Source organism: Trichechus manatus, unplaced genomic scaffold (assembly GCF_000243295.1).
Source record: "Trichechus manatus latirostris isolate Lorelei unplaced genomic scaffold, TriManLat1.0 scaffold00061, whole genome shotgun sequence".
Taxonomy (NCBI): Eukaryota; Metazoa; Chordata; class Mammalia; order Sirenia; family Trichechidae; genus Trichechus; species Trichechus manatus.
Genome location: NW_004443997.1, coordinates 15158542 through 15172461, shown reverse-complemented (window position 1 = coordinate 15172461; position 13920 = coordinate 15158542). Strand labels below are relative to the sequence as shown.

General features: G+C 53.8%; 1 protein-coding gene across 4 annotated transcripts in view; it reads left to right on the top strand.

The window, feature by feature from the left end:
• The window catches only part of LOC111821051 (lysine-specific demethylase 2B-like), a 63329-nt gene that overhangs the window by 43907 nt on the left and 5502 nt on the right, over nt 1-13920 (top strand). For all 4 annotated transcript variants that reach the window (XM_023733831.1, XM_023733829.1, XM_023733830.1 and 1 more), the window contains 3 exons: nt 6280-6373; nt 7369-7522; nt 12114-12229. In XM_023733831.1, coding sequence (XP_023589599.1) covers nt 6280-6373; nt 7369-7522; nt 12114-12229 — 364 coding nt within the window. The remainder of the gene's footprint in view (nt 1-6279; nt 6374-7368; nt 7523-12113; nt 12230-13920) is intronic.

The following is a 13920-nucleotide window of genomic DNA, read 5'->3' as shown; positions in this document are numbered from 1 at the left end:
GAACAGGAGATTTCAAAGGGCGACTCAGGAAGACAAAGTAAAGCATAATGAAGTATGCAAAGGCCTGGAGTTAGAAAACCAAAAGGGAAGAACATGCTCAGCATTTCTCAAGCTGAACTGAAGAAAAAATTCAAGCCTCGAGTTGAAATATTGAAGGATTGTATGGGCAAGATGGAGCAGCAGTCAAGAAATCAAATGATGCCTTGTATTGGGCAAATCTGCTGCAAAAGTTCTCTTTAAGTGTTAAAAAATCAAAGATGTCACTTTAAGAACCTGACCCAAGCCATGGTGTTTTCAATCACCTCATATGTATTAGAAAGCTGGACAATGAATAAAGAAGACCAAAGAAGAATTGATGCCTTTGAATTATGGTGTTTCTGAAGAATATTAAATATACCATGGACTGCCAGAGGAACAAATAAATCCGTCTTGGAAAAGGCACAGCGAGAATGCTCCTTAGAAGCAAGGATGGCAAGACTTTGTCTGATGGGCTTTGGACATGTTATCAGGAGGGACCACTTCCTGGAGAAGGACATCACGCTTGGTAAAGTAGAGGGTCAGCAAAAACGAGGAAGTCCCTCAATGAGATGGATTGACACAGTGGCTGCAACAGTGGGCTCAAGCATAGCAAGGATTGTGAGGATGGCACAGGACCTGGCAGTGTTTTATTCTGTTACACATAGGGTCTCTGTGAGTTGGAACTGACTTGATGGCACCTAACAACAACAACATGGGCAAGACGTTGAATGACGTAGGAAGCATCAAAAGAAGATGGAATGAATACACAGAGTCATGTAGCAAAAAGAATTGGTCGATGTTCACCCATTTCAGGAAGTAGCATATGATTGAGAACTGATGGTACTGAAGGAAGAAGTCCAAGCTACACTGAAGGCACTGGCAAAAAATAAGGCTACAGGAATTGAGAGAATATCAGTTGAGATGTTTCAACAAATGGATGCAGTGCTGGAAGTGCTCAGTCGTCCATGCCAAGAAATTTGGAAGACAGCTACCTGGCCAACTGACTGGAAGAGATCCATATGTGTGCCCATTCCAAAGAAAGCTGATCCAACAGAATGCAGAAATTATCCAACAACATTATTAATATCACGTACAAGTAAAATTTTGCTGAAGATGTTTCAAAAGCAGTTGCAGCAGTAGATCGACAGGGAACTGCCAGAAATTCAAGCCAGGTTCAGAAGAGGATGTGGAATCAGCGATATCATTGCTGATGTCAGATGGATCTTGGCTGAAAGCAGAGAGTATCAGAAGGATGTTTACCTGTGTTTTATTGACTATGCAGAGGCGTTTGACTGTGTGGATCATAACAAATTATGGATAACATTGCAAACAATGGGAGTTCCAGAACACTTAACTGTGCTCATGAGGAACCTATACACAGACCAAGAGGCAGTTGTTCGAACAGAGCAAGGGAATTCTGATGGTTTAAAATCAGGAAAGATGTGCATCAGGGTTGTGTCCTTTCACTGTACTTGGTCTGTGTGCTGAGCAAATAATCTGAGACGCTGGACTATATGAAGAACTGTGAGACATCAGGATTGGAGGATGACTCATTAACAACTGGCAATATGCAGATGACACAACCTTGCTTGCGGAAAGCGAAGAGGACTTGAAGCACTTACTGATGAAGATCAAAGACCGCCTTCAGTATGGATTACACCGCAACATAAAGAAAACAAAAATCCCTGCAACTGGACCAAATAAGCAACATCATGATAAACAGAGAAAAGATAGAAGTTGCCAAGGATTTAATTTTACTTGGATCCACAGTCAACACCCATGGAAGCAGCAGTCAAGGAATCAAATGATGTGTTTCATTGGGCAAATCTCTGCAAAAGACCTCTTTAAAGTGTTGAAAAGCAAAGATGTCACTTTGAGGACTAAGGTGTGCCTGACTCAAGCCATGATGTTTTCAGTTGCCTCATATGCATAGGAAAACTGGATAATGAATAAGAAAGACTGAGGAAGAATTGATGCATTTGAATTATGATGTTGGCAAAGAATATTAAATATGCCATGGACTGCCAGAAGAACGAACGAATCTGTCTTGGAAGAGGTACAACCAGAATGCTCCTTAGAAGTGAGGATGGCAAGACTTCATCTTACTTACTATGGACATATTATCTGGAGGGACCAGGAGAAGGACATCATGTTTGGTAAAGTAGAGGGTCAGCGCAAAAGAGGAAGACCCTCAAAGAGATGGAGTGACACAGTGCCTGCAACCATGGGCTCAAACAGCAACGATTGTGAGGATGGTGCAGTCCCGGGCAGTGTTTCATACAGTTGTTCATGGGGTCGCTGAGTCCAACCGACTGGAAGGCACTTAACAGCAAGAAAAAGGACACGGTAGGAGAAAGGCAGTAAAGGAGCATCTTAGAAAGTAGAGTTGAATTTCAGGTCAGCTCCCTTGACAAAACAGGGTAAGTGAGTTGCCCGTGGTCACCCCGTTCGTTGTTCTCAGGGCCAGAGCTGGATCCCGGGTCCCCTGGCTGCCATACTTGGGATCTCACATACACCCCCAGCCCCCCCACTGGCCCTATCCCTAGCTGTGTCTGGATGGGCAAATTAAAGGGGGTTTGCTGGGTGGTCACCCCCAGCAGTAGGTCTGCGTCCACGCTCCAGGAAACAGGGACGCAGGAGTCCTCGAGCGCCCACCGGCAGAGGCAGGGCGAAGATGGGAGCCACTCTTGTGCCCCCTCCTGGCCACAGGGGCGAGGGGGCGCGGGTGGCGGCGGCGACGTTCCCTGGCGCTGGCCCGCGCGTTTCCCCGTCGCTGCCGCGCTTCCCGGTCGCCGCCCCGGCCTCCCTGCGCCCTCTCTGGCTGCGGCGGTTCTGGCGGGTATTCAGTTTCAGCTCGGGGATGCGCTCCGCCTGCGCTCCGCTCTCCGAGGAAGGAAGGTAGCTAGCGAGGGAGCCACGGCCCTCGGCTGGGGCCTGGCAGCGTCTTGGAGAGGCCGTGCGCGCGTCGAGTCTCTGTCGCCACCGGAGGGGACGCCCGGGAGCCGCGCCGCCCACGCCGCCGCCGAGGGTAACCGCGGGCGCCGGGCGGGGCAGGGCGGGCAGTCCCTGCTCTAAGCGCGGCTCGTTTGCGGCGCCGGGCCGGTGTGGGTCGCCTCTTGCCACGGGCTGCACGGCCGGCGTCTCTTTGTGTCTCCCGGGGTGTGTGCGGTGTGGGCGCGTGCTCGCCTCCTCTAGCACTCGGCGTACGTGAGGTGTCCAGGTCTCCCTTCCAGACCTGTGCCAGAAGGGACGCCGCCTGCGCAGCCCGGCAGTTTCTCTAAGTTGGAGGGAAAAGGCCAGGTGGAGCCGCCCCGCCCCCAGACCCAGCAGCGCCCCGAAGTTGATGCTGCAGGTGCAGCGACCTTTCCTACGCTCCTCTCCAGCCAGCCGTGGCCTTGCGTGCGGGGGCCCCCAAGGGTGTAGTCGGGGGCTCCCGATTTCCAGCACCCAGTTTGGAGGGGATCTTGGATGGTCGTGGGTCGTGTCCGTGGGGGCGCGGCTTTTCGGGCAGGGGGCGCGAGGCGGAAGCCGAGGCAGGTCAGCCGGCGTGGAGAAATCTTGGCTGTGGCACCGAGCTGGGCGCCCATGTGACTGCGGTGAGCTGGGGAAGAGGAAGCTGTAGAGGTCAGTGCAAAGGCGTCACGCCAGAGCGAGCGCCGAGGGGGGAGTCCCGGAGAGAGCGCCGGCGGCTGGCGGGCAGGCTGGCAGGCGGGGCGGGCTGCTGCAGGGCCCGGGACAAAGCCGCCCTGGCCGCCTGCGCATGTCATCGCCTCAAGGGAGGGGCGGCCCCGGGCCTGGACGGGGGCAGCGGGAGGAGGAGCGGTTTGTCTGGAGAGAGGGGGTCAGGAAGTGGCACCCCAGGCCCTGAGAGGCCCCCATGGAGGCTGGAGTGTGACCCCGAGGGCAGAGCAGACCCAGGCTCAACTTGGAGAACTTTCTCTGCTCACAGGCTCTGAGTAGTTCGCTGGGATTCCCATTTCCCCATACCCTGGGGAGACTGGGGTTGGGGAGAGCAGCTTGGCCGGACAGGCCCTCAGAAGCCCGAGCCCACGAGCCAGGCCCGGCGTCCCTCTCTGTCGCGGGACCGGGTGGATGTCCAGCTGCAGCCCAAAAGAGGCACGTTCTCTTGGCTCCACCCCGCACGCGCGCAGATTGTTTTCCCTTAGTCTGCCCTCCGCTGGGGCTCGGAGAGGGTGGAAACCAAGGTTAGACTAAAAAAGAAAAGAGAAAATACCAGACGAAGAGGTGGCTTTAGGAAAATAAGGGCTAATATTTTGAAGTGGCGTTTCCAGAGAAGAGGCCAATGTGGTCCGCGGGGGGGGGTGGATGGGTTAGGGGTCAGAATCCCCCCCCATGCCTTGGAGAGAAGAAGGGGGTCACCCAGGCCTGGAGAGGTGCACGTGGGCACCTGGCTGGGCGAGGCGGCGAGGGTGTGGAGCAGGGAGGGTGTGCAGCGGGAAGTCGGGACTCTGAGCGCCCAGCCCCGCAGCCCTCCTGCGCTGCGTCCTGCGCTGTCAACTACACCCTCCGATGGGGTTGCTAGGCAGCGGCGCTCTGATGTGCGGGCAGGCCTCCTGATTTGCCAGCCTCCTGCAGACACATGGCTGAGGCGCCTTCCAGCCTATGGGAGGAAGGACGCGGGGCACGCCGTCTGCATATTGCCGAGCCCCGGGTGTACCTGAGTGTGAGGTGCCAAAGGCAGCCGAGGGAGGGGGCACCAAGTCGCCCGCCTCCCGTCAGCTCAGCCTCATTCCCCCCATTCTCTCCACCCGCCCTCTCTACTGCGGCCTCCTCCCTTCCCGTCCCCGCCCGGTTCCTCCCCTCTTCCCCAAACCATGGAAAAGCAATGTGCAGCTTCGGGGAAAGAGGTCAGTGGGGTAAGCCTCCGTGTGCGTGCCTCTGGAGGTCCCAGGGTGCACGGGCATGAGGCGATGGGTGGCTGCCTGGCCCGGGCTGGTGGGATAACGGTGGGAAAGAGGGAGGGGACCAGCGCGGGTGCCCACCGATGTCCGCCAGGCCTGGACTTGGAAGCCCGCGCCGTCCCCTTCCTCCTTAAGCTCTTTCCCCCCCGCCACCCCCCAGGAGGGCAGCATGTTGTGGGGGGAGGGAGGGGACTGGTAGGTTTCTGCAGAGAAGGGTGGGCAGTCTAGTTCCCTGGAGCTCAGAAGGGGGGTGGCGGGTTCCTTGAATGCACACCCCCTTTCTGTGGCTGCCTGCTGCGTCCCCGCTGTCCCCAGCCTCTCCCTTGCTCCCTGCCTGCCTGACTCCCCCACGGGCTGCTTCTGTAATCCCTTTACTTTTTTTTTTTTAAACAGCCTTATTGAGATAAAGTTCACACACCGTACAATTCACGCATTTAACGTGTACAATTTAGCTGCTTTTAGCATGTTTAGAGTTGTGCAACCATCACCACAGTCCCTTTTAGAACATTTTCCTTACCTCCAAAAGAAACCCTATACCCATGGGCAGTCACTCCCAATTTCGTCCCAACACCCCCAGCCCCTGGTCACCACTAATCTACTTTCTTGGTGGATTTGCTTCTTCTGGACGGTTCACGTAAACGGGATTCTCCAGTATGTGGTCTTTTGCGGCTGGTGTTCCTTTCTACTGCATTGGCAGGCTACTGTAGTTGGGGCCACTGGTTAACTTTTCTGTGCATTGCTCCATTCCGATGGGGGGATCCTTGAGGGCAGGGATTTTATGCATTCCTATGTATTTCTCTCAGTGACACGCCTCGCTTGGGGCTGGACCACTAGTTGGCCCTCAGCAAATGCTTGTCGAATGAGTGAGGAAGTGAATGGGGGGACTGTGTGTCCCTGGTAATTGGCAAGCTACGCATGTGGTTTACAACAGAATTCCAGGGGGCCCAGCTGCTGCACAGGGGGCTGGCAGCTTGGGAGAACTGCAGGTATGGAGCTGCAAAGGAGCAGAAAGGAAGCCTCTCTCTGGCTTGGGTAGGACTGGGGGCGGGCTAAGGGTGTAAACCCACTGCAAGGAAGGAATGAAGTCACCTGTGGGTTGTCTGCTCTCGCTGTAACCTGAAAAAATGCTGCCTCCAGCCTCAGGGCAGGTGGCCAATGCCTGAGATTTGTCACCTGACCACAGAAGCTTCCCCCATGGGGAACTCCGATTTGATTTGGATTAAAAAAAAAAAAAAAAAAATCCCCCTACGTCAGCATTGTAAAAGGGCAGCAGGCCGGGCATCTCCGAGGCTGTCTGCTCACCTCTGGTTTTTCCTGCTCTCCTGGCCCTGTGCTGCAGGTACTGTCTGATGAGCGTGAAAGGCTGCTTCACTGACTTCCACATCGACTTCGGAGGCACTTCCGTCTGGTACCATGTATTCCGGGGTGGGAAGGTGAGTTCCGCTAGAGACTCTTCAACTTTGGCTAGATCCCTGGCTGTTTGTGTGTGGAGAAGCTCGCTCCCTCTCCCCCTTTCTTCCGCCTCCCTCCTCCGGCCAGCCCCAGCCCCGGAGTACTTTCAGGGCTACTCCTGGGTCTCCTGGCTCTCTGTCCCCTCCTGGTGAGAAAGGTCTGGTCAGCTCTCCTGCATCACTTCTGGTCACCTTCTGGCCCAGTTCAGTGTCTAAGCACCTTCGGCCGGATTTGAACACCTGAGTTGGTGGTCTCCAAGAGCCTCTAGTGCTACTTTTTCCCAGTTCCAGCAGTGGGACCTTTTTACTTAAAAGTCTAGTTGCTAGCTCCAGCTGCCTCCAAGAACATTTTCCATTCGGGATAGACTTCCCCCAGGGAGAAGGTGGATTGTGTGCTCCGGGCGGTTCTGCTGTGTCTGCTCTGTGTCCATTTCCTCGTGGAGGTGGCAGTCTGTGCTTCCCGGACGTGCGTGCGTGCTGCCCTGCGTGGCTCTGTCTGCCTGTGTGCGTGTTTGAACTGAATGTGTTGGAAGACAGTCTGGGAGGAAGCCATTCCACTTGGTTCCAGATGTTTTTCCTCCTTCTCCAAAGGGAGCACAAGCTGGGTTTATTTATTGGGCCATTTTATCCTACAACTTATGAAATCCCCCTTCTTCTACTACCTCCATGTCCCTGACAAGCCCATGGCTCAGGAGAAATTGTCCCTCCCTGTCCAGGAAGTCTTCCCACCCTGGTCGTTCAGCTGGAATGAAGATTCCCTTTAGGCAAAGGGAGTGCTTGAAGGGCTGGCACAGCCCTCGCTGCCACCGCAGTGACCCTTTGGGCCTGGACGTAGAGGGGGCTCCAGAAGGATGCATTCTCCCCCTCATCTTCTCCGCCCTCAGGCAGGTGGTGTCTCCTTGGATTGTGGCAGGGCCTGGAAGAAATCAGAGACATGGACCTTGGTCTTCAGCTGACTGTCTTCTTTTCCTCCCAAGATCTTTTGGCTGATCCCTCCAACCCTGCACAACTTGGCATTGTACGAGGAGTGGGTGCTGTCAGGCAAACAGAGTGACATCTTTCTGGGAGACCGCGTGGAGCGATGCCAAAGAATTGAGCTGAAACAGGGTTACACGTTTTTCATCCCTTCTGGTAGGTTCCAGTAGGTTCCGGTGGGGTTGGGGATGGCTCTCGCTCAGTCACTGGCTCTCCTGGCATTTGGAGCAGTCTCCTGCAGCCCTGTGGTCTCAGCCAGGGTTTTAGGCTAAGTGATGGGGCTTCTCTGGTTTTGTGGGTTGGCCTGGTCATTGAACGTCCCTGAGGAGAGCAGGTCTCAGGCTACAGGGAAAAACAACTCAGTTTTCCCTTCACGTTGAACTTGGATCTTCTTGCTTAAATGTGTTGCCCTTGAGTCGATTTTAAGTCAAGGCAACCCCATGTATTGCAGAGTAGAGCTGCTTCATAGGGTTTTCTAGACTTTAATATTTATGGAAGCAGATTGCCAGGCCTTTCTCTTGAAGCGCCACTGGGTGGGATGAAACTGCTAACCTTCAGGTTAGTAATTGAGTGCCAACTGTTTGTGCTACCCAGGGGTGCTACCCAGGGACCTCGTTCTCTGCTTGCTGTTGTTGGGTGCCATCTAGTCGATTTTTGACTCATAGTGACCCCACGTCACCAAGTAGAACTGCCCCATAGGGTTTTCTGGGCTGTAGTCTTTATGGAGCTCTGGTGGTGCAGGGTTTGAGTTAGGCTGCTAACCAAAAAAGTCGGCCCTGAGGGCTCAGGAGGCAGCTCTGGGGAGAGGTGGACCCTGGGGGCAGGGAGCTGAAGTGATTTTTCCAGGGGTACCTGCAAGCCTGGAGGGTGGGCTGAGGGGAATGTGGTGGGGGAGAGGGGAGGCAGGATCCTGCCTCCTTCCTGTAGAACAGGATGAAACGGAATTGGAATCAAAATTAGTTCCTGTACTCAAAAAAAAAAAAAAAATAAAAAAATAAGCCCACAAGTACAGCTGAGGGCAGTAGCAAAGAGCAGGGGTCCTGGAGCCTCAGCTGAAATTCCAGCTCTGCTGCTCACAAACTGTGACTTCAGAGAAGTGACTTAACCTCCCTGTGGCTAGTGTTCTCATCTGTAAAATGGGAGTAAGACTTCCCAGGATGGTTGGGAGGACTGAGGGAGTTGAGACTTACTTGCTTATAGATCGTAGGAGATGGACTGAGGGTTTTTGACTGGTTACAAGCTGGCACTAGTAGGTGCGGCTGGTGACTTAGAGGAGTCAGGGATTGTGGTCTTAGGCTGCGTTAATGGGAGCATTCTACCCAGGAAGAGGGAGGTGACAATCCCGCTGTATAGTGTATGTGTGGGGGGATGATCAGGCCACATGTAGAAGGTCACATTCCTCTTGGTCATTGGACTTTGGAGTGGAAGTTGACCGGGAGAAAGAGTGGGTCTGGAAACCACAACAGGTGTGACGAGTTTGAGGAAAGAACTGGGGTTCTTACCTGAGGAAGCGAAGGTGAATGGTAGCTGCAGTCAGCCAGGTGAAGGACTGTCTCTTGGAAGAAGAGGTGTAGCTGAGTAGTAATAGAGTGACTTCCTCGTGAGGTGGTGAGCTTCCCGTCACTGGAGGTATATAAGTCTAGGCTAGATACTGGTGTGTCAAGGAGCCTGCAGACAATCTGTCACTGGATAGCAGCTTGGACCAGAAAATGGGAGTATTCCTAGAGGCCGCTAGAATCCATTGGCTAGAGAAGCTGGCCACACTTAGGTTTCTGAGAGTCAGGCTGGAAACTGGCGTTGGTCCTGGACATCAAGCAGTAGTGTCTGGTGTCAAGTGAAGGGGTTGTGGTTGTAACTGTTCCCAACACAGGAATGGGACCTGCATACCTGGGCTTTTCTAGAAAGTTGGGCAGAAGGTGGAGACTTCGCAGTTAGGGAAATTTGGGGTTTGGAGGTGGCAGGTTTTAGTGGAGTGACTTTGTTACCCTGGCCCCAGGTCAGTCCTCAGGCCTGCCTGGCTCCAGGAGAGGAACTCCTGATTGGGACAGGAAGAGGTTATATCTGGCGGGTAGCGATATGGCAGACACTCTGGCAGGTGTGGATGGAGACTCAGGAAGGAAAGGTCCTTGCCGAGTGTGCTGAAGCCACTCTGCAGGTGTTGGGGGATTGGGCCAGTGGATTCAAGGGACACTGGAATGGTCATGGCCTTGCTGCTTTATGACTTTGAGCTTGCCCTTCTCTCACGTGGCCCTGCTGTCCTTCTTGGCCGCCTGAGGTCCCAGAGGACACCAGCAGTAGGTTTTATGGGTTGCTTGCTTTGCTTACACAACTGGTCTGTCCCTTGTCGCTTGGGCCCAGTATCCTCTGTTATTGCCTTCACATTGTCGATGACTCCGTCCTGGAAGCAGGAGGCAAATGCCAGCTGCCTCAGCCCAGGCACCAGCCTGGGGATGCTTGCTGTCTTATGCCATCAGGAGGGCTTAGGAATGCGATTATTCCTCCTGCCTGGATCCTCCCGAGGGAGCAGACGTGAGGAGGGCTGGAACCAGTCTAATCCAGGGGAGGCTGCCTGACTCACCTGTGAGGCCCTGTCTTGGGAAGGAGAATTGGGAGAAGCTTCTAGAATCCCTCGAGTGTCTGGGAGGACAGCTTCCCCGCCCCCTCCCCACAACAACTACTTTCTCTGCTCTCCGCTTTGCTCACACTTGAGGGTAACAGGTGTCAGCCAGGTATGTTTCCACCTGACAGGTGAGCATGTTTAGGGAAAGGGAGAGGCCCTTTTCACGATCAGTGAGACTACTTCTAATATCCGTGGTAACCCTTGTATCAATGGAGCTCTCCTTCATTCTTCACACCGGCAAGTCAAGGCCAGGAGAGGGGCTGCCAGCTGCCCTGGGTCACATGGCGAGTCAGCCCTGGGACAAGCCTCAAACCCAGGCCCCTGGACTTCTGCTTTCTGTAGGGAGGTGGGTGGGCACATGAGACAGTATTGTAGGGGGACCCAAGAGCCTTTGGTCTGATTCCGGATGTTCCCCTCACCCTGCTCAGCAGCCTGAACCCAGCGGCCTTAGTTCCTAGTTTTAGGAAAGGTTGCTTAAATAACGCCGATGGTAGTGATCACGGTAATGATAATAATGATACTAGGCAGCGCGGTTCTGCTTAGTTGTTGCTTTTGTTGGTTGCCGTTGAGTTGATTTCAACTCCTGGCGATGCCGCGTGCCACAGAGTAGAACTGCGCCATAGTTTTCTTGGCTGTCATCTTAACGGAAGCAGATCACCAGGCCTTTTCTTCTGTGGTACCACTGAGTGGGTTCGAACCGCCAACCTTTAGGTTAGTAGTTGAGCCCAAACTGTTTGTGCCACCTTGGGACCAAGAAACGTAACAATGTAGCTGTTGAGAAAATAACCCGGTATGCAGCTGAGTTTGGAGCAAATGTGGAAACGGAGAGTCTGTGAAGGAAAGGCTGTAGTCATGTTTGTTCCGCACAGGTGAGGTGATGGGGAAGGGGGGCCCAGATCACAAAGACACACCTGTTGAGCCCAAGACATGGGGAGCTGAGGGCAGAACAAGGTTCTGGAAGCCTTAGGGCCTGTGCCCCAGCAGCTTTCTGCTGCCTCCCCGGAGGACCATTGATTTGTCCCACCCACTGCCTCCAGCAGGGATGGGAGCCGCTGGGCGTGTGTGTGGAGCTGGCACAGAAACCAGCGGTGTCCTCCCAGCCACTGTGTTCTCGTCCCGGCTGGCAACTTTGTCCCTGCTCAGGGCCAGCGTGTCTGAGCCTTGACGGGGGACAGAGAGGAGCCCTGGTGGTTCAGTCCTTGGGAGAAGGATGTGGCAGTCTGCTTCCGTAAAGATTTACAGCCTTGGAAACCCCATGCGGCAGTTCTGCCCTGACCTGTAGGGTTGCTGTGATTGAGGGGACAGGCTGGAAGGGCTTAGGTTTGGGGGCACGTCTTTAATTTTCCTCTGAGTGACGGAATTAGGCACAGGAGAGGGGGGTCTCTATGTTGCTGTGTGTCTCTCTGCCTCGTCTCTCGTTTCTCCATCTCTCTTTTCGCCTCCCCTAAGTGTTTCCATAGGAGTCCCTGGGTGGTGCAAATGATGAAGTGCTTGGCTGCCAACTGAGAGGTTGGCAGTTCGAGTCTTCCCTGAGGTGCCTCGGAAGAAAGACCTGGAAAAATCAGCCATTGAAAACCCTATGGAGCACAGTTCTACTCTGACACATGTGGGGTCGCCATGAGGGATTAGGTTCAAGACCCACCCTGTACTGGTATGACCTCCTTAACATAACAAAAGTCCTCTTTTCGAATAGGATCATATCCACAGGAATTTAGCGCGTGTTTTGGGGAGACACAGTTCAATCCATTCCTGCAACTGGATTGATATGCTGCCTGAGCAAGGGGTCTCCTGCTCATGGAGGGGTGGGAGAATAGGCTTGTTGGCTGCTGTAACCAGGTACCAGGAGGACGCCTTTGTCATCGTGGTCCTCAAGAGTCGGGGGGCTGGTCTGCAGCTTCCCACCAGCCAGCTTGAGCTGGCCCCCAACCATGCACGCAGTCCAGGAGGGCTTTGGGGCTGCGGCCTCTGGTCTCCGCAGGGGCTTGGCTTTGGACATCAGCATCTCTGCTCCTGTCCCCGGGCGCTCCCCTCGTCCCCTTTGCCCTCTTGCACGCTGGTCTTCCCTCCCTGCAGCCTGGTTAGTTGGGAAGGCCGAAGACTCACCTTCTCTCATCCTTTCTACCTCAGGTTGGATCCATGCGGTCTACACCCCGGTGGACTCGCTGGTGTTTGGCGGAAACATCCTGCACAGCTTTAATGTGCCCATGCAGCTGCGGATCTACGAGATCGAGGACAGAACACGGGTAAGGAGGCTCCCTCCTGTCCTCCAGCTCCCTGCCAGAAGCCGGGCCTTGGTCCTGGTGGTGGAGGGCAGGGGATGTCCGCAAGAGCCCTGTTCCGAGCCCCCTGGAGTTTCAGTTCACCTCCAGGCCAGGAGTCGCCAAAACTCCCTCGCCCATGAGGAAGTACCTCTTGAGAAAGCACCGTGAGATATCAGGAACCCACCTTTTCCTTCTTGGGTGCAGAATGGAATGCGAGGAGTGGGGGGATTTTTGTTGTTGTGTGATGAGCAGGTTGGGGCCTTGGAAAAGCGGCCAGCCTAGGCTGAGGTCAGATCTTGGCCACGTGCCCCCGCAAAGGCGATGGGGAAGGAGTCCCTGGGGCGGCCAGTGTCCGTGAGTCCTCCATGCACTACCCCTGAGCTCAGCCTCGGTGTCTGGTTGGTGGGTCCCTACCTGCCTCGGACTGAGGGTTGCCTTTCCTGTGACAGTGACATCAGCTGCCCTCCAGACATCAAGTCTGCTCCTCCCCGGCCCAGAGTCTGGGCGAAGGCAGCAGACACCTACTGGTGCGGTCGGCGCCTGTTCGCACGTTTCTCCTGAACAGCATGGGTGGCTTGATGCATGCCCCCCTTTCCCATGCGGGGACTCGACCTCGTGTCCCCCAGGCATTTGAGACAGGGCCGAGGGTGGCAGGCTGGAACCCTGGCGCAAAATGGGCCCATTTCTTTGTCTTTTTTTTTGAATAACTATTCAAATATTTTTTCCTTTTTTTAAAATTGAGGTACAGTCACAAAACATAAAATTCACCATTTTTGAAAAAATTTATGTATTTTGTTGGTGTTGAGAATATACGTTGCAAAACGTACACCAATTCAACAGTTTCTGCATATACAGTTCAGTGACGTCGGTGACATTCTTTGAGTTGTGCCTCCATGCTCACCCTCCTTCTCTGAGTTGTTCCTCCCCCACTGACATAAATTCACCGTCTGACAGTGTACAATGCAGTGGCATTTAGTCCATTCACTGTGTTGTGCAATCATTACTACTGTCTAGTTCCAGAACATTCTCATCACCCCGAAAAGAAGCTGCCCTACCCATGAGCAGTCGCTTCCCTACCTCCGCTCTCCCCAGCCCCTGGCAGCACCAGTCTGCTTTCTGCCTGTATGGATTTGCCTGTTCTAGAATTTCATAGAAATGGAATCCTACGCTTTGTTTCCTTTTGCTTCTGACTTTTTTCACTTAGCTTCACGTTTTCAGGGTTCATCCACGCTGTAGCACGTAGCAGTACTTTCTTTTTTTTTTTTAGTTTTAAATTGTGGTAAGTATATACGTAAGAAAACATTTACCGTTTGTACATTCTTCACGTGTACACTTCGGTGACATGAATTACAGTCATCATGTTGTTCTACCAGCACCACTATCCGTTTACAAAATTTTCCATCACCCTTTATAGAAGCTTAGTGCCTCCTAAGCAGTGAGCCCTGTTCCCCTTCTCTCCCGCCCGCCCCTGGTAACTGCTGATAAACTTAGGTCTGTGTATGTGTCTCAGCACTTCGTTCCTTTTTATGGTAGGATGATTTTCCGTTGTATGGATCCACTGTACCATTTCTTCTTGGGCTTTGCTTCAGGGATGACTTTTGGCCCCAGAAAGGTGTTGACATGCCTGGACCCTAAAGGAACTTCTCACGGACGCAGAAGCTCAGAGTCCTCCC